This window comes from Palaemon carinicauda, chromosome 12 (assembly GCF_036898095.1).
Source record: "Palaemon carinicauda isolate YSFRI2023 chromosome 12, ASM3689809v2, whole genome shotgun sequence".
In the NCBI taxonomy this organism is placed as follows: Eukaryota; Metazoa; Arthropoda; class Malacostraca; order Decapoda; family Palaemonidae; genus Palaemon; species Palaemon carinicauda.
In genome coordinates this window covers 6,016,490-6,041,181 of record NC_090736.1, presented here as the reverse complement: position 1 = coordinate 6,041,181, position 24,692 = coordinate 6,016,490, and the positions used below count along the sequence as shown (strand labels likewise).

The following is a 24,692-nucleotide window of genomic DNA, read 5'->3' as shown; positions in this document are numbered from 1 at the left end:
GGTGGTCCGCTGCCTCAACAGAGGCGGGTCAAAGTCAGGGCCTCTGAACCATGTTCTAGTAGCCATATTCTCCCTAGCAGCCTTGAACCGTTGGCATCTTTCAGCTGTCCACCTGGCGGGAGTCCGGAATGTAGTGGCAGACGCCCTGTCCCGGACCTCCCCTCTAGAATCGGAATGGTCACTCGATCTAAAGTCATTTCGGTGGATTCTCTCTCAGGTTCCCGGTCTCCAAGTGGACCTCTTCGCCACGGAGTCCAACCACAAATTGAGAGTATATGTGGCTCCCAATCTAGACCCTCAGGCTTACGCCACAGACGCCATGTCTCAGAATTGGGACATCTGGGAAAAGATTTATCTCTTTCCCCTGGTGAATCTTTTGCTGAAAGTTCTAGACAAGCTGAGATCCTTCAAGGGACAAGTAGCCTTGGTCGCACCCAACTGGCCCAAGAGCAACTGGTATCCTCTCCTGCGAGAGTTGAGACTATACCCTCACCCGATACCCAATCCGGTTCTGTCTCAGATAGTACAAACACGCGTTGTGTACGCTTTCTCAAACCTTCAGAGCGCCCTAACTTTATGGACTTTATGAAGTTTGCGGCCATGCATGGTGCCAATATTGATCCTCAAAACACCCTGTTCCTAGAATCGGATAAACGGGATTCCACCATCCGCCAGTATGACTCTGCAGTTAAAAAGTTGGCAAAATTTTTGATAGACTCAGACGTGAACTGTATGAACTTGAACCTTACAGTCACTTTCTTTAGATCTTTATTAGAATCAGGTCTGGCAGCCAATACTATCACCACTATTAAATCTGCTTTGAAAAAGATCTTCCTAGTGGGTTTTAACATAGACTTAACCGACTCTTTGTTAGCTTCAATTCCGAAAGCCTGTGCCAGACTGAAACCGGTTACTCGTCCTACCCCGGTGACCTGGTTCCTTAATGATGTACTCAAATTGGCTTCTGATACCCTTAACAGTTCTTGTGATTACATTCCCCTTCTCAGGAAAACACTTTTCCTGGTGAGCTTGGCTTCCGGGGCAAGAATTTCTGAACTGGCAGCTTTGTCGAGAGACCCGGGTCATATTGAGTTCCTGCCTTCGGGAGAGGTCCTTCTTTCACCTAACAAATTCTTTTTGGCTAAGAATGAAGACCCTCAGAACAGATGGTCCTCCTGGAAAATTGTTCCCCTCACGCAAGACCCGTCTCTGTGCCCTGTTACTACTCTTAGGTCTTATTTATCCCGGACCTCCTCTAACTCCTCGGGGCCTCTATTCGTTAGAGAACAAGGCGGTACCATTACTATTAAAGGGATCAGGCAACAAATTTTGTATTTTATTAAACAAGCTAGCCCTGACTCTTTTCCTCTTGCACATGATATCAGAGCGGTTGCTACTTCGGTGAACTTTTTTCACCACATGAATTTTACGGACCTTTCCAGATATACAGGGTGGAAATCACCGTCAGTGTTCAAGAAACACTACCTTAAACATTTGGAAGCCCTAAAATTTTTCTACAGTAGCTGCAGGGAGCGTAGTTACTCCCAGGTAACTCACAGGTTAATGCCTTGTCTCTTTATCTCTCCCTCTTACCTGCCTCATTTATACCCTATTGTATTCGTTGGTCTCGCACCTGAATACTGTTATTATATTTGTAAATTTTTAAAACTCCTGAGTATCTGTATATATTATCACTCATGGCATTATTATACCTACCTTATTTGTCAATTGTCCACCAAGTGGATTTATGTTCATATTTAAGATACCCTTATAATTGTTTTTTGGTACTCATCTCTGATTAAAGCATCCTGTATTTCCCTTACGCTTATGTTTTTTCCTTTATTTTGCAAGTTTGGTGACATATTCTCTTGTATAGATTCACTGGGCGACACAGGTTTGAGCCCAGAAAAGGGATTTTGACGTAGGAAAAATCTATTTCTGGGCGAGGGACCTGTGCCGCCCAGTGAACCCTCCCAGCTCCTCTCCCTTGGAGTCCCCAAACTTTGGGTGCTAAGGAGTTGGGTTCTGAGCGGATGCAGTGTTAGTAGTACCGAGTGAGGTTGAACGGCTCTCCTCTATTGGGGTTTCTGTCGTGGATGAATCTAAATAGTGCGGGACCTCTGGATTATACGCCCAATTTTATACCGACACCAATAGGTGAGCGAGCTAGTTAACCTAGCACTCCTTTACATTTTTTCTCTGGTATATTTAGCAGTAAATTACCTAAGAATAAGTGCTAAATGGAGCTTATTCACTGGGCGGCACAGGTCCCTCGCCCAGAAATAGATTTTTCCTACGTCAAAATCCCTTTATTATTACTAACTAGGCTACAACCTTGGTTGGAAAAGCAGGATACTATAGTTATGCCCAAGGGCTCCAACAGGGAAAAATAGCCCAGTTAGGAAAGGAAAAAGTGAAAAAGATAAGCTACAAGAGAAGTAATGAACAATTAAGATGAAATACAGTATTATATGAACAATAAAAAGATTAGAAAAAAACAACCAACCAGTTTGGTTTTAAACGGGATTTCCTACTCACCAATAAGTGAGTCTCCCTATTCGAAAGGACAAGATGTTTGTATATGTGTAGGAGCAAATAACAAATTTAAAAAGTAATCTGTATTTTTCCTAGTTATGTAAATTTAAACATTTCATTTCGTCCACCCTTCTCTACGTTTGTTAAAAGTGAAGAGTTTGATAGGAGTGGTGGGTAGGGCTACTACACCCACACTCATCACCTGTTATAAACAATTTCAATGGCCATTCTAGTTCAGCTAAAGAATTCCCTATTTTAAAGGCCTCAAGTTTGTATCGCCTGGAAAAATACAAATTACTTTTAAAATTGGTTATATATTGAAGAAGATTAATTTGATTACTGTTATGCACAAATGCTTTAAAATTCTATCATATATGCATTTATTCTCTAAATATAATCAGGGAACTGAGTACATAGAAATAAATTCTGTACATAGGAACAACATTGTTTTCACTTTCCAATTAACATGATTCTCTACTTTTAGTGTTTGTGGTTTAGACAAAAAGGGAAACCTTATTGGAAAATTAAATGTTAGATCGTGTTCCACACTGTTGAATACTGTTATGTAAATTAAATGCAATTTTGTGCAACTCACATACAGTAATACCCTGATTTGGTATGTTGTTTTAGAATTTGGGAAATAAATTACACACAAATTCAGAGCATCTATATAATCAGTAATTCTTTTTTTTTTATTTTCATATGTACTTTTTGGCAGATGCAATAGAAAATCCCAGACTTCCTATTCATAAACTTTTTATAATCTTGTGACTACGCCTTTTTTTTTCTTTCAGTTCGGTATCAGGTATTAGAACCTCTTGATTATAATCTAGGATAATCTTTTTACAATGTCCTCTGTTGTTGCCATGCAAAGTTATCTTTAAGTCTTTAAGGGAAAATGCATGGGTTTGAATATCACAAAGCTCTTTTAATGCTTTTGAAAGTGCATTATATTAAAAGCTGTGTATCCAGATATGTTATTGAAAAATGCAATGATTTTTATTATTTTAACGTTTGACAGTTGGATCTGTACTTTGTTAGGGAAAATAGAATAAGCACCGATTCGCTGTTAAAATGAGCAAAGCATTAGTTAAATCACGGGTGAGACTAACTGTTGAAATGAGAAAAGCACCAGTTACATCATGGGTGAGACCTCTATCTCTCTATCTTTTTCCTTAAATTACCATGGATGGGGACTATGAATTCTAAGGGCAAGAAAGATGTTTACATATGTGAAATACTGTATATTAATTGCTTATAATCTCTTTATTTATGTGACCTTACAGATTACTTACCTTCTTTCATTTACATACCTTTTATCCTTTTATGTTTGTTGTCTCAAACTTCCGTTAGATAATTTATGTTTTAGTTTAGAGGATCACAGTGACTGCTCCAGTAAACCTTACTTGCTACTTTCTCATCCACATATGTAAATTATGACTAATAATTGAATTTTCTTGCTAGAATGAGTGATAAAGATTGAACTTTTCTTACAAAATCTTGTCAGATGAGCTTAAGGGTTGCCCAATTTACATAAGTTTTTAGTATTTTTTGGTACTAAACAAATACAAAGCTAGATCGCTATCTCGTTCGTAGGCTGGACTTGCTAGCAAAAAGTACCATGAGCATAAATACACAAAAAAAAAAAATAACTGTTCTAAAGGCATAATTTTAATCTGTAGTTTGGATTGCCTTGCTAAGGGTATGTTAGGCTGAGTGTACACTTGTTCTATGTGCTGTATATCAGTTTTATCACTATTGCAAATCAGTGTTGACATCCAAATGAGGCATAAGTATGCTTTTCAGAATGCTACACAAAATATGCAACAGGATATCAGTTATTGGCTATCACCATTGCATCAAAGGGTTTATGCAATACCTTTCCAAGCCACTGAGGGTGGGAAATTATGTTATGCTTGGCCCACTACATGCTAATTCCTGGTCTGGATGGCTGTGTAGAGCTAAATTAGTGAGCATGTGCAACTGTCATTTTATTCAATATCTATCTTGTATTCAATATTTTCTCTATTATTGTGAATACCAGTCTATGTTTTAAGGTAATTTTTGACTGAATTGAAGATACTCATGATGAATTTATTGCATCTTAATAAATTTTTTGTGCATTTCACTCCCATCATCATCATCACCACGTATTTTCGTCAACTGTTCTTTTTACGTTGCTACATTTGAAATGAGTCTCTTTCCACTTTGTTCTACCTCATGCTCTGTGTTGAATCCACGCACATACAGGAAATTTGCATCAGCCAACGGACTTGATACATGGTACACCATTGTACTGTACTTGGAAGCACGTCTGAAATCCAACAAGACTGTGAATCTTTACTTTTACCTACGACATAATTGTTGCAAGAATAACGGAGGGATTGCCAAAATTAACATTGAAAACTTATATACAGTAAATGTACATATATATTCTCACAATATTCTAGTGAAGTATATCTGTTATCACATGTGCACCTCAACCTTGTGGATAAACAGGAATACAATTCTAATGAATAAATTTCCCTTTCAAAAGTTAGCAAAGGTCTATCACACTAAAATGTCTTGCATACATTCTTCAACAGACCATCTCTATCATAGAAACCAAACTCTCTTGTGCTCCAACATACAGCCTTTAAGAAAAAATATTGCATTCTTAAGCAAATTTTGCCTTATAACAGTTCTCTAGGGTAAGGCTATGTTGCACTTTTCTCTCCAAATATAACTTTGTGTAGAGAACATATATAGAATTTATAGTCTTATCACCTAATAAAAGTACTTTATCTCCACAATTCATTGTAACTTTAAGCAGCAAAGCTAGTCTTACCTTGGAAGATTTAGTTAAGTACCAATTACCAACAAATATATAATCATTCCCCAACTATTTGTTAAAATATAAACCTATGGTTAACTTCAAGAAATATAAATTTTTGGGTCCAATCTCAAGGACTATGGAATCTCTCAACTACCCAGGAAAATTGAATTAATAAACGGAAAGAGAATCTTTCGATAATCGAGGAATGAGTTATGACAGTGATGAGTAGAAATATATCTACATTAAAAGTGTAAAAGCTACTCATGAATGGCAGAGGTAAAGGACAGTCACATTACCCTATTGAGCAGGACAATGCTCTAGAGACTGACCATATATACTTATGATCATCGCCCAAGCCCCCTCTCCACCCAAGTTAGGACCAAGAAGGGCCAGGCAATGGCTGCTGATGACTCTGTAGATAGACCTATAGGCTCCTTAGCTCACAAGGATGGTGAGGTTGCAGCGACCAAAGAAACTAACGAGTTTGAGCGGGTCTTGAACCCCAGTCTAGCGTTCACCAGTCAGGGACATTACCACATCGGCCACCACAACCCATACTAGTGTAAAGTACTGTACAGTACAGTATTTCATATACAATACTGTACTGTACTGTAGTTAATATGAAAATAACACTAATACACAATGAATACAATAGAGATTAAAAGAAAAATTATCAGCACAACACTGCTAACTGTTTACATACAAAGTCTTACGCAATAAGTCAGAAGCATGAGGCAGCTTTTGAGCCATTGACTGTTTGGCACATGGGGTAACGTATTGTATGTATTACAATTTTATACTAAAATCACTATAAACACACTAGATATGTAAAGGTTTTTTACATCACAATGTGAGTCTGCACAAAACGGACTGAAGAGGGAGAGTCAGCTAGAGATGCGGTGTTGTGGTGTGTGGAGATAGAACCGGTGCAAATCATGCCAAGTGCAAATGAGCATGGCTGGTTTGATGTCACCGGGCTGTGAGAGTAAACGCGAAACCGCGAATTTGGGATTTTTTATTTGATAGGTTATACAGGTCTCTATCACAAATAACTGAATTCGCAAAGATAGAACCTGTGAATATTGAGGGCTGACCATATACACTCTTAATAACTTTTTAAGCTAAAATTTAGTTTTTTTTGTAGACATCCTTGCATATTCTGTAGTGTACGGTATGTAAAAAGAAACCCCTTGGTGATGAAATGTTTAATTCATTGACATGATCCATTCATGAAAGAATCTTTTTAGTCTCCAATAACTTTTCACTAACATTAAATTTTAAGACATGAAGAAAATATGGTAACACATTATTATTATTATTATTATTATTACTTGCTAAGCTACTACCTTAGTTGGAAAAGCAGGATGCTATAAGCCCAGGGGCTCCAACAGGGAAAATAGCCCAATGAGGAAAGGAAACAAGGGAAAATGAGATTTTTAAGAAGAGTAACAATATTAAAATAAATATTTTCTATATAAACTATAAAAGCTTTCACAAAACAAGAGGAAGAGAAACAAGACAACAGCGTGCCCAAGTGTACCCTCAAGGAAGAGAACTCTAACATAAGAGTGGAAGAACATGGTACAGAGGCAATGGCACTACCCAAGACTAGAGAACAATGGTTTGATTTTTGAATGATCTCCTAGAAGAGCTGCTCACCATAGCTAGAGTCTCTTCTACGCTTAACAAGAGGAAAGTGGCCACTAAACAATTACAGTGCAGTAACCCCTTTGGTGAAGAACAATTGTTTGGTAATCTCAGTGTTGTCAGGTGTATGAGGACAGAGGAGAATAAGTAAAGAATAGGCCAGACTATTTTGTGTGTGTGTGTGTGTGTGTGTCTGTGTAGGTAAAGGGAAAGTGAACCGTAACCAGAGAGAAGGATCCAATGTAGTACTGTCTGGCAAGTCAAAAGACCATAACTCTCTAGTGTTAGTATCTCAAATAATAAACCTAAAGAACATTTCAAACAAAACAAGAAAGATCAATATATATATATATATATATATATATATATATATATATATATATATATATATATATATATATATATATATATATATATATATATATGTTGGTTCATCTGGTAACCTTCAAGAATGGAATAGTTAAGTACAAGACAATTCTACACTTTAACAATGACAATATTTGGAATAGTTGAAGTATCAACATTTATAAACATTCATAGTGAAATCATTTTGTGAACAAATTTATGCTTCAAGCATCCTAAGAATGTTGTAAGCATAGAGAACTAAAGTACCTTCCCCTTTGATAGATATTTGACATCAATAAATAGTAGTGGAAATTTTATAAATAGAAAATTATGGAGAAAAACATCCGTAATGCGAATTACAGAATGAGTGAGAAAAAGTGTGTTCTTCTATACAAGCTATGCATACGTGTTACAAATACAGTATGGTAGAAATAACACATTCTACATTAAAAAGGATAAAATAGTTACGGTATCTAAGTAATATTTAGTAGAATAAGAAAACTAAATTTTTGTAAAATTTACTAGAATCCTGACAAACAAATGTACATCAGAATACATTAGTCATAGAAAGACATCTTGAATGCATGAATATCTTGATTATTGAATATACATGAAATATTGCAAGTAATACTGTAGATGCACCCGGGAAAAGTATATTGCTAAGTAAAATGAAAAGTTAAATATTTACTACATTGAACCTTGACTGTAGGATAGCCCAGGAAAAAAAAAACAAAGTTAGGTAGATGAAGCCATAACCTTAATGGGAGTTTTGAATAGAATAGAATGTAGAAAACCTATTTCACATCTAACCTTTGAAAGGAAAGAGCTAAAACGAAAGCATTTACGATGACATTGGCAATTGCTGAAATATTTTATCCTAGGTTAAAATTTATACAGTATGAAAACTGGTTATATTAAATGGAATAAAATTTAGTGTTGAAGTTTAGTAGAAAAAAATACTAATAAAATATATAAGCTAAAGGTTTAGTTTTTAGATGAATTTTACTTCAATAGAACTTTTGCCTAATTGATTCATTCATGGAAACAACTCTCAAAATTCATGTAAGACATTTTCTCATCACTTCTTTATTAATTCAGCATGGAATGGAAAGAAACATGAACATATTTATCAAAAATTAAAATTTCCTTTAAAAGTAGAGAAAAAGCCAAGTGATCATACAAAGCATAATGATTCAGTAAATACTCTGTTTATGAGGAAAGGAGACTCGGAGAATTGTTAGTTAACAAGAAGTAGAAATAGACATATACTGTATACACAAGCATTCATATTACTGTGTGGGTTAGCTGTGCATACACCTTTGGTGGTTGCTATTAATTTTACTCAAGAGAGGGATAAGTGAAGTATTGAATTAAAAGCTCAAGATAGAGACGACTGGCAAAATTTAACCGAGGTTAGGAGATGATGGTGAGGGGTAAGTAATTGAATGGGGATTTTAGAATTGCATTTGATACCTGTTTTTGTATTTTTTTATTTGTTTAGATTATGTGTGAATGAATGACACTTTGAATAGACGAATCCTCTGTTGTCTTCTTTCTTATGATTGACACATATCTGTAGTGACTGTATTGTACTGTAATAGACAGAGGAGCTAAACGAGTGTTTCGCTGTATAAGATGGAGATTCCTTACCTGAAGATGTCTCACCCACCTTTAAACTACTGCTTTGCTTGACATATATGGTAGTTTGGCTCTGGTTACCATATCGGATCAGACAGTGGCATTAGTCATTAATTTCAGTTTTATCTTGGTAAAACATGCCAAAATAACTTTATGAATATAATTAGTATGGTAGAAATTTTGAAAGTCTTTGCTTTTTAAAATGTAGCATCTTCTTAGCTACTTTACTCATATTATTTTATAAATGGATGATTTATAGTGTTATGTGTTCAGTTTTTTATCGTGAGGAATAGAACTGTTGGCCATTTTCCTTACGTTAGATGCAAGAAAATTTAAATTTTTAGTAGGAGCACATTTTAGTGAAGGGAAAGCCACATTTTGATTTGTGTAACAGATTGTAATGACTTTATTCAAAATACTTTTTTTTTTTTTTTTGAAGCACTGCTTGATTTGGAATTGATTTTAATTGATCATGTAGATACATGACAAGCTTTGGTTGAAATGCAGTTGTTTTTGCTATGCTGGCACTTCTTTGTATGTAATGAATTTGCTTTAAGCTTTCCATTAAAACTTTTGTCTATCATCTTTGTAATCTGCCTGTATCATCTTTTAAGATAATTCTATATCATTCTTGTAATAATTCCTATTGTAGTTACTTATTAGTGGCAAAATTCCTGATGAATGTATAGTGGTAAACAACTAAGTGTAATTTGCACTAGGCGGGACTTTATTAACTTGTGCGAGATATGGAGAAGGAAATAAGTGTTCCGTAACCTTCTTAGTACGTTTTACCATTAATACTTTTGTTTAGCGGAGAAATATTGCATTTGCAAATTCGTGAGTTCATGTAATCTTTGGAGTAGAATGAATATCTCTTGTAATGGAAGAAGCTCTTGCTTTGAATAACAATACTGTAGTCAAGTACCGTAAAGTATTAGCAAAGCTAAGTCAAAGATGCAAAGTAACAGGTTTCATTGTCTTATGGAGAAGGAATGCACATGAATTTTGTTTGATATTTGTCTTTGCTTCAGCTATAAAATGTAATGCCATACAGATGTCTAATATTACCCAATTATTTTTACAGTTGATTGCTACTTATAGTTTCTTATTCATTAATAACATTTCTTCCTGAAGTTTACTGTATTTAGAAATATGTATCTGAGAGTCAATTGGTGAATTGCTATCTTGAAGTACCATACAAGCATTTAGTTTGACAAAAGTTCTTATGTAGGTCTGCTCTGTGTCAAGAATAAAGTCTTAAAGTAAAATTTTCTTAAAATATTTTGTTACAGTTTGTAGTCCTTAGAACTTGAAAAGGTTTAACCTTTGTTTTTATTATAATGATATTAATAGTAATAATAATAATAACAATAGTTATTATTATTCAATACAGTAGTAATGTTAACAATAATATTATCAAAATACTATTGGCAATGATATTACCTGCGATGGACAGATCGGCCAATTTAGATATTATTAGATAGTTCTATGGATTATTTTACTATTGTAATATAGCAGACATGACTTACATGTTAATTGTACCGTACATTTTATGGAACTTAGTTTTTTGTTGGACTTGATCTTATAATGAGTCTTTACACTTATAGATAAGTAGATGATTCTATTCTGGAATGATTTTACAGGACCTAATGGCTTTTAGGTTTGCTGGACATTTTCTGTTATGAAATATTTTTCAACAGCCGGGTGAGGAGGATGGTTACAACGAGATACCTGTTGAAGATTTAACTGCTCTGACGACAACAGCCACAACAACCACCACGACAGTCACCACGAGTATAACTCCGAGTACATCCGTAACCAATAGTGTTCCTACCTCCTCAGTCACTACCACCACTGCCAGCACTATTACTACAACGAATACCGATTCAATAGATCCCTCTGACTTAGATGGTAAGAAAAGTCAGTTCTGCAATTTGTGCTCCTCTTAGATAGATGGTAAATTGATGTGCTTTACTGTATATATTTGTTCCTATGCTAATACAAACATTTATTCCTTTAGAATTATTGTTATTGAGGTAGTTGTAACTATGGACAAGGAGTGCAGGGAAGCCCTGTCCATGTGTCAACTAGATTAGTCGCATGTATTCTTGCTGTTTTAAATTCAGTCTTTAATAATCTTGTTTGGTCTTTAGTGTATGTGTGTGTTACCAGTGGATACTTGTGAAATGAGATTTTACTGTGCCAAAGGAGGGAAGGGATGTGGTAGGTTTATGTCAAAGTCTGCCATTAATTCCCACCTTTTGTTTCTCTGCAGAGGGAACGACTGTCCGCAGTCTTCTCCCTTTGGTAAGTGCTCTTTGGTGCCACCGCTGCAGTGGGAAGAGTTTACTCAGAAGGATTCTTCACAATCAGTTTTTGAAACAATGTTGATAGCAAAATAAGCTATACAGTATAGCATTCGTTTCTCCCTATGGAACACAACTCGCAGTGTCTGCTGCGGGTGTTTTTCACAGACTTGGTCCTCTTGAAGTACTCTTGGGGGACTTCAGAGCATTCTATAGTAAGGGGAGTATCATTTTCCCCTAGTGAAAGGAATACTCATTTGATTCTTGCTGAAAGTTCACCTTTAGCATTCCAGACTAATGACGATGATGATGACTTTTATCCGAGTTGGTTATGGCCACCCTTGGTACCTTGTCCGTAGAGTAACTGAAAGAGGACTTGGCAACTGCCAAGAGTACAAAGGGAATTTTCGTTCTGGTGACTGCAACTCCTGTTAACCTGGGGCTGTGTTGGAGGATGTGTGTCCAGTGATTGTATTCCTGGAGGTTCCTGTTGCTGTTAAAGACGCACCTGTAGCAACTTTCTCTGAGGGAGCCTCGTCTTTGGTTGCTCAGACCTCGACCCTGAAGAAGGCTGGTAAGGGGAAGTAGCATGTTCGCTCTTCCTCATCTTCATATGATTCTGACATTACTTCTGAGAAGAAAAAGAAGTTTAAACATTTCAGGAAGACTCATTGTAATGAGTTTCTTGAGTCTAGTAGAAATCTCTCTAATTGTATGAAAAAAAAAAAATGATATACTTCCTGCTACCAACTCTCCTAAAGAAGAATCTAAGGCTGGGTTAAAGGTACCCAGGCCCCTTCTACCAGTTCTAGGCAATTTACAGGAATGATTATGCACTCCAAATTCAAACCATTGTTCTCTAATCTTGGGTAGTGCCATAGCCTCTGTACCATGGTCTTCCACTGTCTTGGGTTAGAGTTCTCTTGCTTGAGGGTACACTCGGGCACACTATTCAATATAATTTATCTTCTCGTTATGTTAAATTTTGCATAGGAAATATCTATTTTAATGTTACTGTTCTTAAAATATTTTATTTTTCCTTGTTTCCTTTCCTCAATGGGCTATTTTCCCTATTGGGGCCCCTGAGCTTATAGCATCCTGCTTTTCCAACTAGGGTAGTAGCTTAGCAAGTAATAATAATAATAATACTGGCTGTTGGGTAGTTGAAGAGCACTTTCCTTCTCCACCCTCTCTTGCACAGTTGAGGACCACCTCTGTTTTTCTACCCCAAGATACAGTGGTATCAAAGGGGGAGAAGAGGATATGTGGCAATGTTCTGTCATGTATGTAGGGGACAAGATAATACAGTGTTTCCTGATGATCATGCTCTTTGTAGCTTATGGGCCAGAGGAGAAGCATCTATGTGTACACACAGTTGGGAGCCTGATCACCTGTTACTTGGCTGCTCACCTGGCATGAGCACATAAAACCTACCACATATTTGCACAATTGGGAGCAAGGTCCTAGATCATCTGGTAACCAGTTCCCACGTGGAGAGGATGTGCATCACCTAGCACAACATTACCTTGTGCAATCCTCAGAAAAGAAAGTACGGGGTGCTTCTGCTCTGTTTTTTGGTGTCAATATTATCAGTAGAGTACTGATTAATAGGATTAAGGATAAAACAGAGAATGCAATCTTAGAATCAGATTTTTACAGTAAGGCAGATATGCAAGAAATATTTAGCAAAAGGTAAGGAGGTGTATGTTGTGTTTATGGTTCTGGAGAAAGTGTATGATAGAGTTGATAGAGAAGCAATGTGGAATGTGATGAGGTTATATGGAGTTTGTGGGAGGTTGTTGCAAGCAGTGAAAAGTTTCTACAAAGTTAGTAAAGCATGTGTTAGGATAGGAAATGAAGTGAGCGATTGGTTTCCGGTGAGAGTGGGGCTGAGGCAGGGATGTGTGATGTCGCCGTGATTGTTTAACTTGTATGTTGATGGAGTGGTGAGAGAATGAAGGATGCAAAGTGTTGGGGGCAGTTAAGGGAGTAGTAAAAAATAGAGGGTTGGGCATGAATGTATAGAGAGTTCTGTATGAGAAAGTGATTGTACCAACTGTGATGTATGGATCGGAGTTGTGGGGAATGAAAGTGACGGAGAGACAGAAATTGAATGTGTTTGAGATGAAATGTCTAAGGAGTATGGCTGGTGTATCTCCAGTAGATAGGGTTAGGAACGAAGTACAGTGATACCCCTGGATACGAAAGTTTCTGCTTACGAAAAATTCAGGATGCGAAAAGTGATTCGAAGATTTTTATGCCCCAGGATACGGATAAAATTTCAGGATACGAAAACCTTACGAGATCCCAACTCTTCGCCGAGAGTAATTTTAAAAAGCGCGTGCCGCCTGACTTTGAACTTGGGTAGACTCACTTACAGCCTCCCGCTCACCCATTGGTTATCTCCCTACTCAGACGCTAGCTGACGCCATAAGATCCTGCTTTCCTATTGGTCGGCAACTATCCCAGCTTGCCTACGCACGGGCGTTCATCTCTCTCTCTCTCTTTTCGTTCCGACCGCGGCATCGTTAACAGACATTGTGTGCTTTCGCTTGTTTGACTTAGTGTTAATATACAGTACATTCGTACGCCACGTGTTATCGTTAATAAACATTCGTTACTGTGCACTGTACTGTATTAGTGTTTACTATACATAGACTGTATATAACGTTACGTAGTGTATTATATTACGTTTGCCTAACGCATTTTAGAAATGTGTTAAAAAGTAGGCAGAAACAAGCTTCAATGGATAGTTTCTTATTAAAGAGGCCAGCGGTATTAGTAGGCCAAGACGAAGGTGAAAGTGAAGAAAAGAAACAGAAAAGAGGAAGGGATGAAGAATTAGAAGGTGAAAGTAAAGAAAAGAAACAGAAAAAAGAAAGTGATGAAGAAGTAGAAGAGATTTAGAAAATAAGAAAAACGTAAAGTTATAAAAAAGCAAAAAAAAAAAAAATTCAATTTTAAGTTTTATGTTACCGTTAAGTGTTAAAGTAATTTTTTCTTTCATTTTATAGTTTTCCATACGTAATGTTAAGTGTTAATTATTTCTTCCATTTTTTATTTCGTAAAGTTTAAGTGTTAAGTGTGTAAATTACTGTGCGTAGTCTGTCACTTGTTACGTTTTCTGCCTTATGCCATCCTCCTCTGCCGCGACTTCGCTATCGGACATCGTCTCAATCAAAAGGTAAGTTTCAACTTTTTTGTTACACTAATTAACTGTAACCTTTTTTTCAGAGTGTACAGGTATCAATCATTAATTTAGGTGTACGTACAGGTAACAATACACCTTCACTGATCTAAATGCTTTACGTACATACAGTACCGTAACTTTTATACAGTAGTAAAGAAAACGGACCGTTTTCTTTGGGCTTGGGGGGGATAACTTGGCTATAACTACATTATTGAATAATCTCATAGTGGTTTCTGGAATTGATTAGGCTGTTTTTAACGGTTGTGTTAATTATTGAATGATAGAAATGGCTGCATTGCATGTTTATTACTACAGTTTAGCGTGTTTATGAAAGAAAGGGTGACTTTTTATAAGGCTTGGAACAGATTAGGCTATTTACATGTAAAACACGACTCAGGATACGAAAATATCAGGATACGAAACCGCATCCTGAACGGATTAATTTCGTATCCTGAGGCATCACTGTAGTGAAGGTGAGAACGAATGTAAGAAATGAGTTAGCAGCTAGAGTGGATATGAATGTGTTGAGGTGGTTTGGCCATGTTGAGAGAATGGAAAATGGCTGTCGGCTAAAGAAGGTGATGAATGCAAGAGTTGATGGGAGAAGTACAAGAGGAAGGCCAAGGTTTGGGTGGATGGATGGAGTGAAGGAAGCCCTGGATAGATGTGAGAGAGGCAAGAGAGCGTGCTAGAAATAGGAATGAATGGCAAGTGATTGTGACGTAGTTCCAGTAGGCTCTACTGCTTCCTCCGGTGCCTTGGAAGACCGCGGAGGTAGGAGCAGTAGGGGATTCAGCATTACGAAGCTTCATCTGTGGTGGATAATGTGGGAGGGTGGGTTGTGGCACCCTAGCAGTACCAGCCGAACTCGGTTGAGTCCCTTGTCAGGCTGGGAGGAACATAGAGAGGAGAGGTCCCCTTTCCTGTTTCATTTGTTTGATGTTGGCTACCCCCCAAAATTGGGGGAAGTGCCTTGGTATATGTATGTACCATTATTACATGGTTATCTGGAACCCGGGTTAGGAGAGCAGAATGCTACTGACAGCTGGGGTTACCAATTAGGAAAGTATTCCAGTATAGAAATTATATAGATTAGGAAGAAATGAAATATAGAAGAGAACGGCAGAGAAAAACAAATGAGATAAACCTCAAAGTTTAACTTTTGAAATTCCATTGATTCAACTAGATGATCACGATCATTCCATAATTTGTTCAGACCAAGAACAAAACTTCTAGAATACTGTGTAGTATTGAATCCCAATTAAGAAAAAATAAGGGTTACAATAAACTGCATATCTATAGTCTATTTTTTATAGCGGTGCATATTTGCACCCACTTACAGGGGTGCCCTTTTAGCTCGGAAAGGTTCCTGATACCTGATTGGTCGGATGTATTTTTGTCCGAACACCTTCATTATTCTCGAATAATCACCAAGTAATGTGAATCGAAACTTATTTATTAACCTATATTTCTCCATCAGATCTATGTTTTGTCAATAAACAATGTGAAAGAATAAATATATTATAAAGATTCGTCTTGGTAAGTCTAAATTTAATAACACAATCCGCCGAAGTCAACGACAGCAGCTTGTTTACGGATGCACGCTTTATAATTTTGTAATTTTTCACATATTTTAACGCAAATTGGGATAAATTACACTCAGCATAAGTTAAACATGTTATTATAAACTTTCTTTGAATACCAGAATTTACCAAAATCATGGAATTAATAAAACCCGATATTTGTGAAAACTTATGGGGAGGTAAAAGAACAGCCTGTAGCGGCCTGGCGGGAAAACGATCCCTTCTGACTTGCAGACGCAGTTTTTTTTCTCTTTCGTAATATAGTTCGGCCTATTCCTTTCAGTTTAAATAGTCTTGCATTATCTCTCTTCGTATTATTTTGCTTATTATTTTCTCACATTCTTGTTCCTCACCTAATATCTATCTATTTTCCCGATATCACTTCTTTCATATAGGCCTATGTGATATCCGCACTACGATTCCTTATTTCTTATCCTCTGTCGAAAGTGATGGCTTGAAGGGAAGCGCGTGCTAGTCTCATTAAAATAGTGTAGAGGCGGGAATAAAGAAAAAATACTATGCTTAATTTCAGGTTTACAGAATAGGTTATACATTCTACACAGCATAAAATTTATGTTGTTATTATTATTTACATGCTTACTGACGTAAGGTACAAAACATAAGGAATCGTAGAGCGGATATCACATAGGCCTATATGAAAGAAGGGATATCGGGGAAAATAAATAGATATTATGTGAGGAACAGGAATGTGGGAAAATAATAAGCAAAATAATTCAAACAGAGACAATGCAAGACTATTTAAACTGAAAGGAATAGGCCGAACTATATTACGAAAGAAAAAAAAAACTGCGTCAACAAGTTAGAAGGGATCGTTTTCCCGCCAGGCCGCTACAGGCTGTTCTTTTACCTCCCCCATGGACGTACCGGTACGTCCATGCAAAAAACTGTTATTTAAATTTTTTCTTTTTGCATATTTTTGATAGTTTTTTGAGAAACTTCAGGCATTTTCCAAGAGAATGAGACCAACCTGACCTCTCTATGACAAAAATTAAGGCTGTTAGAGCAATTTAAAAAAAAATATGCTGCAAAATGTGCTTGAAAAAAAATAACCCCTGGGGGTTAAGGGTTGGAAATTTCCAAATAGCCTGGGGGTAAAAGGGTTAACAGGTATTTGAAATCCTTCATAACTTATTTCCCCCAAAAAATTTTTTATTTGATTGGTTTCTTTTCAGAACGTGGTAGAAGTAGAGGTAATCGCCGTAAACGAGATTCATTCTTTGGTACACTAAAAAAACGATTTAGTCGATCCAAAGTACGATCTAAAAGCATGGATCCTGGAGCAAGAGATGCGTCATTGGATCGTGATCCTTCCGTCGGCCGTTCAATCTCCATGGAAAGGGCAGCTAATGTCCGGGCTTCAGGTATGTTTTAGTAGTAATTACAATATTTCACAGTTTAAAGTTTTGTGTGATACATTTTCTTTTGAGACTATAGAACTGGGTAAAGGTATTTTGAATATTTTATGAATAAAAACAGTATTATATTGGTTTTAGTTTCTATATTGTATAGTATTTTTATTTATCATTTTAATTTATATACATTATTTGCTAATTGGTGCAGATTTTGTATTTTTTTGTTTACTTCGTCAAGTAATTTGTAATACTGTAAGAGTGTAAGTATACTACAGGCAATATTTTTTTCATAATTTTAATTAAAAGAACCCTTCAACAACCACGTAATCCATGCTGAGGACTGTGCTTTATTTTAGATGCTTCTCATGTTTTGAAAACTATAGTACACCTCATTTTTTTTTTGAGATATACCTAGAAAAGACAATAGAAAAATATTACATTTTCAGCGTACTGTAGTTGATTTAAGATAATCTTCTTGATGGATGCATTTCCTATAGAAATTGTTTTCTATATGGTTTAGTCCTAAGATTTCTGAGACAAATGGAGTAATTATATAACCACAGCTATTACAGGAAGTAGAATTAAGACAAGTTAGGTTAAATCATATCAAGAAAATTTATAGATCAAAATTTGGTTTCGAAAAATTTGTTTGAAGTCTTATGGTTTATATGAACTGTAAATTTCATTTGCCTTGAACTTGCGGAAATATCTGAAAGCCGAGTGTGAAAGGTTGGACTGCTCTTCTTTAATCTGTCTCTGTATTATTATGCTATTGTACCTGGTTTTGGTTCCTGATTCCGTGTCACTGTCTCCACACTTCAGTTGTGACTCACTGCTAGTGTAGGTACAAAGCACTGCAGAAAGTTCATCATTGTCTCCTACTCAGACAGAGTTGTCTGTTTATATTTATTTCTGAACTCTTTACTCCTCTTTCTTCTTCTATTCCACTCTGGTTGTCAATATTATCTTTACTTTTTCTTATCTCTATGGCTCACCATATACACTCAGTTGAATCACCAGTTCATCTACCAATTATGTGAACTGTGGTCCAAAGACTCAACCATTCAGTTACGCTGGAGTTATGATTTCAGTTCTCTTTATGCTCTCATAGAGAGAGGTCTTTACTACTACTCTAGTACCCAATGACATTGAGGCATTATGCTCATGCACCACAGATGTTCTCATCCCATTATTGAGGGAACAAAAAGAAAAAATAAATATGAAATTTTAGCAACAAGAAGTAATAGCTTCCATTAATACCTACCAAAACAAAAACAAATTATCTTAGTGGCTTTCATTATCAAAGGAATTGTAGTTTGGTTAATGAAAATTCTATATTACATGCAGACATATATATAAAATATATCCTATTACTGTATATTTGAATATGTTGATGGCTTAGGTTGTATTACACATATGACAATATTTCATAGGCCCAGTGTTTGATGCAAATTGAGTTTCTTCCTATGCATATATAAACCTTTTACCCCTTTAAATAGGGAATGTCTGCATTGGAGCTAGAATGGCCATTGAATTCATTAATGAAGTAGTTAATGACAGGAGGTGGTTATGGGCAAGTAGCCTTGCCCACTCCTGCCAAAGACTCTTCATTTTAGTTTTGGCTGCAACTACTATGGACAGGTTGCACTCTGTAACCAAGGCTATTAATTCTTTTTCTTGTTCTTTCAGTTTCAAATGGTTGCTTGCTGGCATCATCTTTTATTACTGGGGGCCAATCATGATGCCCACAAATGTGAAGGAAAGGGTGGATGATGCAACTGTTTCATGGCTAAGTCAGTGATCGATCCGTACACTCTCTCTGCAAACAATCATCCCCTTGTGGCAAGTATAGGTCATGTTCAGTTCACCAACAAGCATTAACTTTGAAGAGGAAAAGGAAAGCTAAGGACGCTTTAGTGGTAACCTTGGTATTGCCCAAGCTGATGCCAAAGAAATTCTTTAGCATTTTTTTCTCTCCATCTAGACTGCAGGTTACTGAATCTTTTGCTTATAAGCACCTGGCTCGGTCCCCAGGTAGTATATCTTAGAAGCCAGGAGAACTCAAGATCTACACCGGCGAGTTATTTAGGGTTTGGTGGCATGTGGATTTCTTCAGTGAACCCTGCATTCCATTTCCGTGCAAACTGCCACTGACGAGTTTGTCCTAAGGAAGGTGTGACCTTCGGGTCTTTCAGGTAAGCCCTCTATGAATTTTTTGAAGGATTGCAGATACGGTTACTTTTCCCCATGGTGTTTTCAGTGGAAGTGGTTGTGAGGCCCCAGTACCTGTCCGTGTGCCAGTAACCTCTGTGCCAGTTGAGTCGGTATCTTTGAGGCCTTAGAAAAGGAACCTTCCAGTGCCCGCACCTATGTCAGTTACCACATTCCTTTTGAGACTAGTGGCTATGAGCCCCAAAGATGATGTCCCTAGTGCCCATTTCTGTGCCCGTTACCCTAGTGCCTGTGACCCCAGGGCCAATTGCACCAGTAGTAATCCCTGTGTCATCACCACAGTACCTGTAGCACCTTTTTTAAGGCTATTATCTATGTGCTCTGAGCTAGTGTTAGTGCCTACCTCTTCACCAATGACAGTGACCCCCAGTATTTTGGTTCCTATCTGAAGAATCTGTGTTGTGCCTCTCACAATGGAAACATTGTCGTCAATGGTTGCTTAGACTTTAACTCTGCATGCAGAGCATGTGAGGAAGTCTTGTGAGGGAAAGAAACCAGTACCCTAGTCATCCTCCTCTTTTCCTTCTGATTCTAGCACTTCTCTTAAGAAAAATAAGAAGTCCTGAAGAGCAATCATAAGAAGTCTTGTGAGACTCCCAGCAATCTTACTTTTCTTCTGGTAGAGGTAGACAGGCTCCTGGTGCCCGACCCCATGAGAGTCGGGGCTTGGGCTGTTGTTCCAGGTCCAGTGACAGTGTGTGCTGTTGCCAAGGCAGTTGATATGGCTACCCCAGTTACCTTGCTGGTCGTAAGTGCATGGCCCTTGCGCGGTCCGTGCAATCTTTCCGTCAGCTTGACCCCTTTCCTCACCTTTCCTGCCTGGATGTAGGAGTTGCTTCAGCATTTCTTCCTATGGAAGGAATCAGACTCAGCCTCTTTCGTACTTCTATACCCCTTTCCAAGCTTAGTCTAGGAAGAGGAAGCTGTAAGTGACACAGGTTTTCTCCTGCTGTTGTTAAGGGTTTCCCTGCACATCTCTTTACCTCTTCATCCTCTATCTATATGGAGTCTAAACTTATACCTTCCAGTTTCAATTTCTGGCTATTTTGTCAGAGATGGAATGAGGCTAGATTCTCATGCTAGAAAGTTGGGTATGACCATGCTGTAGTGCTCCTCCAGTAACTCGTAAGTACTGTATGAGAAGTAAAGAAGGTCTTGTACCCTTCACAATTCTTTCAGACCACATTCAAGTGGAGTCTGTCCAGTTCTTAGAGAGGACAACTTCATGCTTTCAGTCACCCCAAATATAGTAGTGACTACAGTCCAATGGTCTTCCTGTAAGCTCCTACAGCCCTTAGGATCCTCCTGATACCATCTGGACCATGTGGAATTTTCCCTTTGGAGCCTTTGTTTGTTAAAATAGAGACCTCTCTGGGGATGGTGATTGAAGAAGTCTGACCTTGTGTCCCAGCAAGACAAGTATCTGAGAAACTGTATGATTGGAAAGTTTCCTAGTACTCCTTGTAAGCGGCAAGAACTCTTGGTTATGGAGAAGATGAGAGTTTGCTCTTTCTTTTTATTCAACTAAGTCCTTCCTTCTCCTTTTTCTTCTTCAGTCCCATTTTTTGAGAAGAGGAAAGAAGAGACTAGAGTAAATGCAAAGAAGGTCTCTCACAAGGAGCTTTGTGACTTCCACTATGGGAGAAAATGATGGTCTCGCCCTCTGAATGTACATTAGCTTTGAGGAGGTGAGTTTGTGGGCCAGATGAGGAGGATTGTATACACTCAACTTCATTATTCTTGTTGGAAGATAGCAATTCCTTACGCAGAGAAAGCCATTATTTCTCTCCCTCTCTGAAGGAGTATCTAGTTTCAACCTCAGACAAGTATCTTTGGTTCAAGTTTCTTGTGGTTGAGCAGATGGAAGGTCCTGCATAGACCAATCATCAACACCATATTCTGGGTAGGGGTAGGGATTATGCTACCCATGGTTTCCCAGTCTATTTGATCTTCAGGCAAAAAGGGAGAGACTTCTCTTGGTCATTCTTTACGAGGGGAGTTGTAGTTTTTCTCTTGCCAGAGCACCTTCAGCATTCTTGACTAAAGCATCTCAGTAGTTTGGTACCTCCCATTTGGAAAATGGTCTACGTTCATGGTAAACATTAAGCAATCTTACCTAACCTGGGTATAGGGTGTGATGGTCTTCATTTTCAGGGCACCGACGTATACACCACCAGAAAACCTGGGGAGGTTCTGGCACCTTCGTATTCAATGAGATGCTGCGAAGACCCAGCATGTGCCTGCTCAAGCCTATCCCTCCTATGAACATGCCAGATGTCCTGGACAGCCTGGCTAGGAAAAAGCAGATTTAATTTTTTATTTTTGCTAGCCTTACAAGCCTGTGTCCTATAAAGTTGAACTTACCTTCTCAACCACCACCCTCAGTCCTGAGCTGAAAGTAAAAATTGATGAGACTGACAGGAGAGAGCACTTGGGGCTACTCACTCACCTGCACTCACTGGCTATCATTAACTATCTCATTAATGAATCCAACAGCTGTTTCAGATCCTCTGAAGATATTCCAAATTTTAAAAGACTCAAAGTATGTATAGCAAGGAAAAATACAAATTACGTTTAAAGTTATTTTTTAAAGGTCCAAGCTACTCGTGTAAATGGTATGGTACAGTATAAGATTAACAATTATCCAATAAAATCAAGAGTTAGCTTACTCAATCAACATGACACAAGCAAACGCCATCTTCATACGACAGCTACGTGCGAACTGAAACAACTGTAGTTCACACTATGTACATGCACTTTGCTTCTCAGTCATGAGCTCACCAGTCAGTTCGCGATGCATAAAAATGTTGGTCCAAATTAATTCCTTACATATCAGTATTGGATTGCAGTTCACTTAATTGATAGACCAATTGACAGAATAACTGAGCATGTATGGTGCTCTATAAAAGAGATAAAACAGAGCTGTTAAATGTGTTCTTTACTATTCCTGCAAGGAAAGAGTTAATAGTCCTATAAGAAGATATCACATTGTACTGTTGATGTATGTAAATAGCTTCAGTAGTGATTGCATTAGCTTGGGAATTTCAGAAAGTGTAGCTAGTGAAAGGTTGCCAATTTTATACAGAAATACACAAATTTAAAAAGAATTAAAGGTTTTCTCTTTGGGACCAATAGAGTTCATGAAATTTTCTATTATATCCTGTTACTGTTTTAATTCTCTCTCGTTAAGTAATCAAGAATAGTTCATAGGAATAGTTCATTGTGTGGAATGCATTTTATAGACAATAGCAGAAGCAAAGTCAATAAGTGTTGCAGTTTTTATCAAGATATTGGTCTTTGCATGATATAGATGCCTGGTCATGATCTTATTGTACAGTGTACCTAATTTGTTGTTGCATTTTGATCTCTTGGTAATATTCTTGCGTGACTCACTATTTACATTTTAATTTTGCTGGTTTCATGTAAAATAATTTACCACTGGAATGGAAATTAGATGTTTTTGCACATGTGAAAATTAGAAACTTACCAGAGAGTCCTAGAAAGGTAGGGGTAATGTTTATACCAATACACAAGTAGGAACAAAAATTATCTTTACTGACTCGTCAACTAATGGTTTCATGTTGTACAGTATATACTTGTATGTGTGTTGTATGTTATTTTGCTTACTGAATGATCTGAATAGCTCAGTGAGAATACAGTGCTTGATTAAAGATATTCATCTGCCTTTACAGAAGAGTACAATAGGTATTGTCCATTTTCTCAAGATATCACTTGCATATGTAATACATTCAAACACTGATTATCTTTATCACTTTTAAATTTAAACAATGAGGCTTGTAATGCTCCTGCATGATGATGAAAAAAAGAAAGAATGCTTTTACATTATGTTGTTTGTTTTTCATTTATTACTGTTAAATTCATTATTTTATTTATTTTTAGATGTATTTTTAATCTTTTTTTCTTGCCCATTAAGAAGGCCATGCTTTGAGCACTTATTATGTTTTTCTTGCTGTAAACTCCATAGTGTTTCTGTGTATACAGTACTGTACTAGAGCCTAATGCCATTGTACTCATAGGAGACCTCTTGACTAAAATTTTAGAGAAACAATCTTGGGGAAGATAATAATAGGATTTTGAAGGTAAAATAAAATTTTCCTTACCTCACTTCAAATCATAAGGTATTGACTGAGAAGAGTCACCTTCATGAATTCATAAAATTATAAATTATAAATCTTCTATCTCTATGCCATCCTTCACCTTCCTGGCCTTTCCTACGTCATACACTAACCACCAAGATGGGCGAGAAGCATACTCTCTGACAAGAAGATTGCTAATAATCAGTTTAACGCAAGTCATGACAGTTCTAAAACCCTAGTTAGATTTTGTAATTCATTAAAAGGGGTAATTTACTTGAAGGTAAGTATGGAAATAACTGATTTCATTGTTGTAATCCTGTTTATTTTATTATGAATAAAACCATATCACAAACTTAGTACGACACATGTCAAGGTGGGAAAAAGAACCTTATAATCAAGGAGCTGTTGGAATTGTATAAGTAGCAGCAACAAGAGGTTGTGGAGGTTATTTCATCTGAGGAGGAGGGAGGAAAGAGTGACAGACCTCTCACTTCAAGTGGAATAAAAGAAATACCAAATATATGGAAAACCCTTCAAGATTTGTAGAAGCACATCACCTAGTTAAAGTTTTAGAAAGTGGGCAGCAAATCTATTTATGGGTAATGTAATGCCTCATTCCCATACAACTTAAAAGAAAAGACAAAAGTAGTCATCTCTAGATATGTTCCTTGTCAAAATTGAACACAAGAGTGTAAAATTAGACAACAAAGTGACCAAAAAACATAAATTAGTGATTCAGTTAGTGATGGTGACTGCCGTTCAAGAGGGAGAACTCCTGATATTTCACCCAATGTACTCATGGAGAGAGATTCTCCCTCCAAGCAGTAAACCCCCCCCCCCCCCCTCCTCCTCCTCCTCTCGTCTCCAGCCACGACTCCTCAAACGTAAAGTGCAAGTTAATTTGTCAATATTTTTTTTTTTAATGGGTTTT

The 24,692-nt window shown here is 37.2% G+C and overlaps 1 protein-coding gene across 1 annotated transcript in view; it reads left to right on the top strand.

Annotated features, from left to right (window-relative positions):
- LOC137650469 (serine-rich adhesin for platelets-like) overlaps positions 1-24,692 on the top strand; it is a 140,438-nt gene that overhangs the window by 51,164 nt on the left and 64,582 nt on the right. Inside the window, exons 5-6 of the mRNA XM_068383694.1 lie at positions 10,681-10,891; positions 17,253-17,441. Of these exons, the coding sequence (XP_068239795.1) occupies positions 10,681-10,891; positions 17,253-17,441 (400 nt within the window). The remainder of the gene's footprint in view (positions 1-10,680; positions 10,892-17,252; positions 17,442-24,692) is intronic.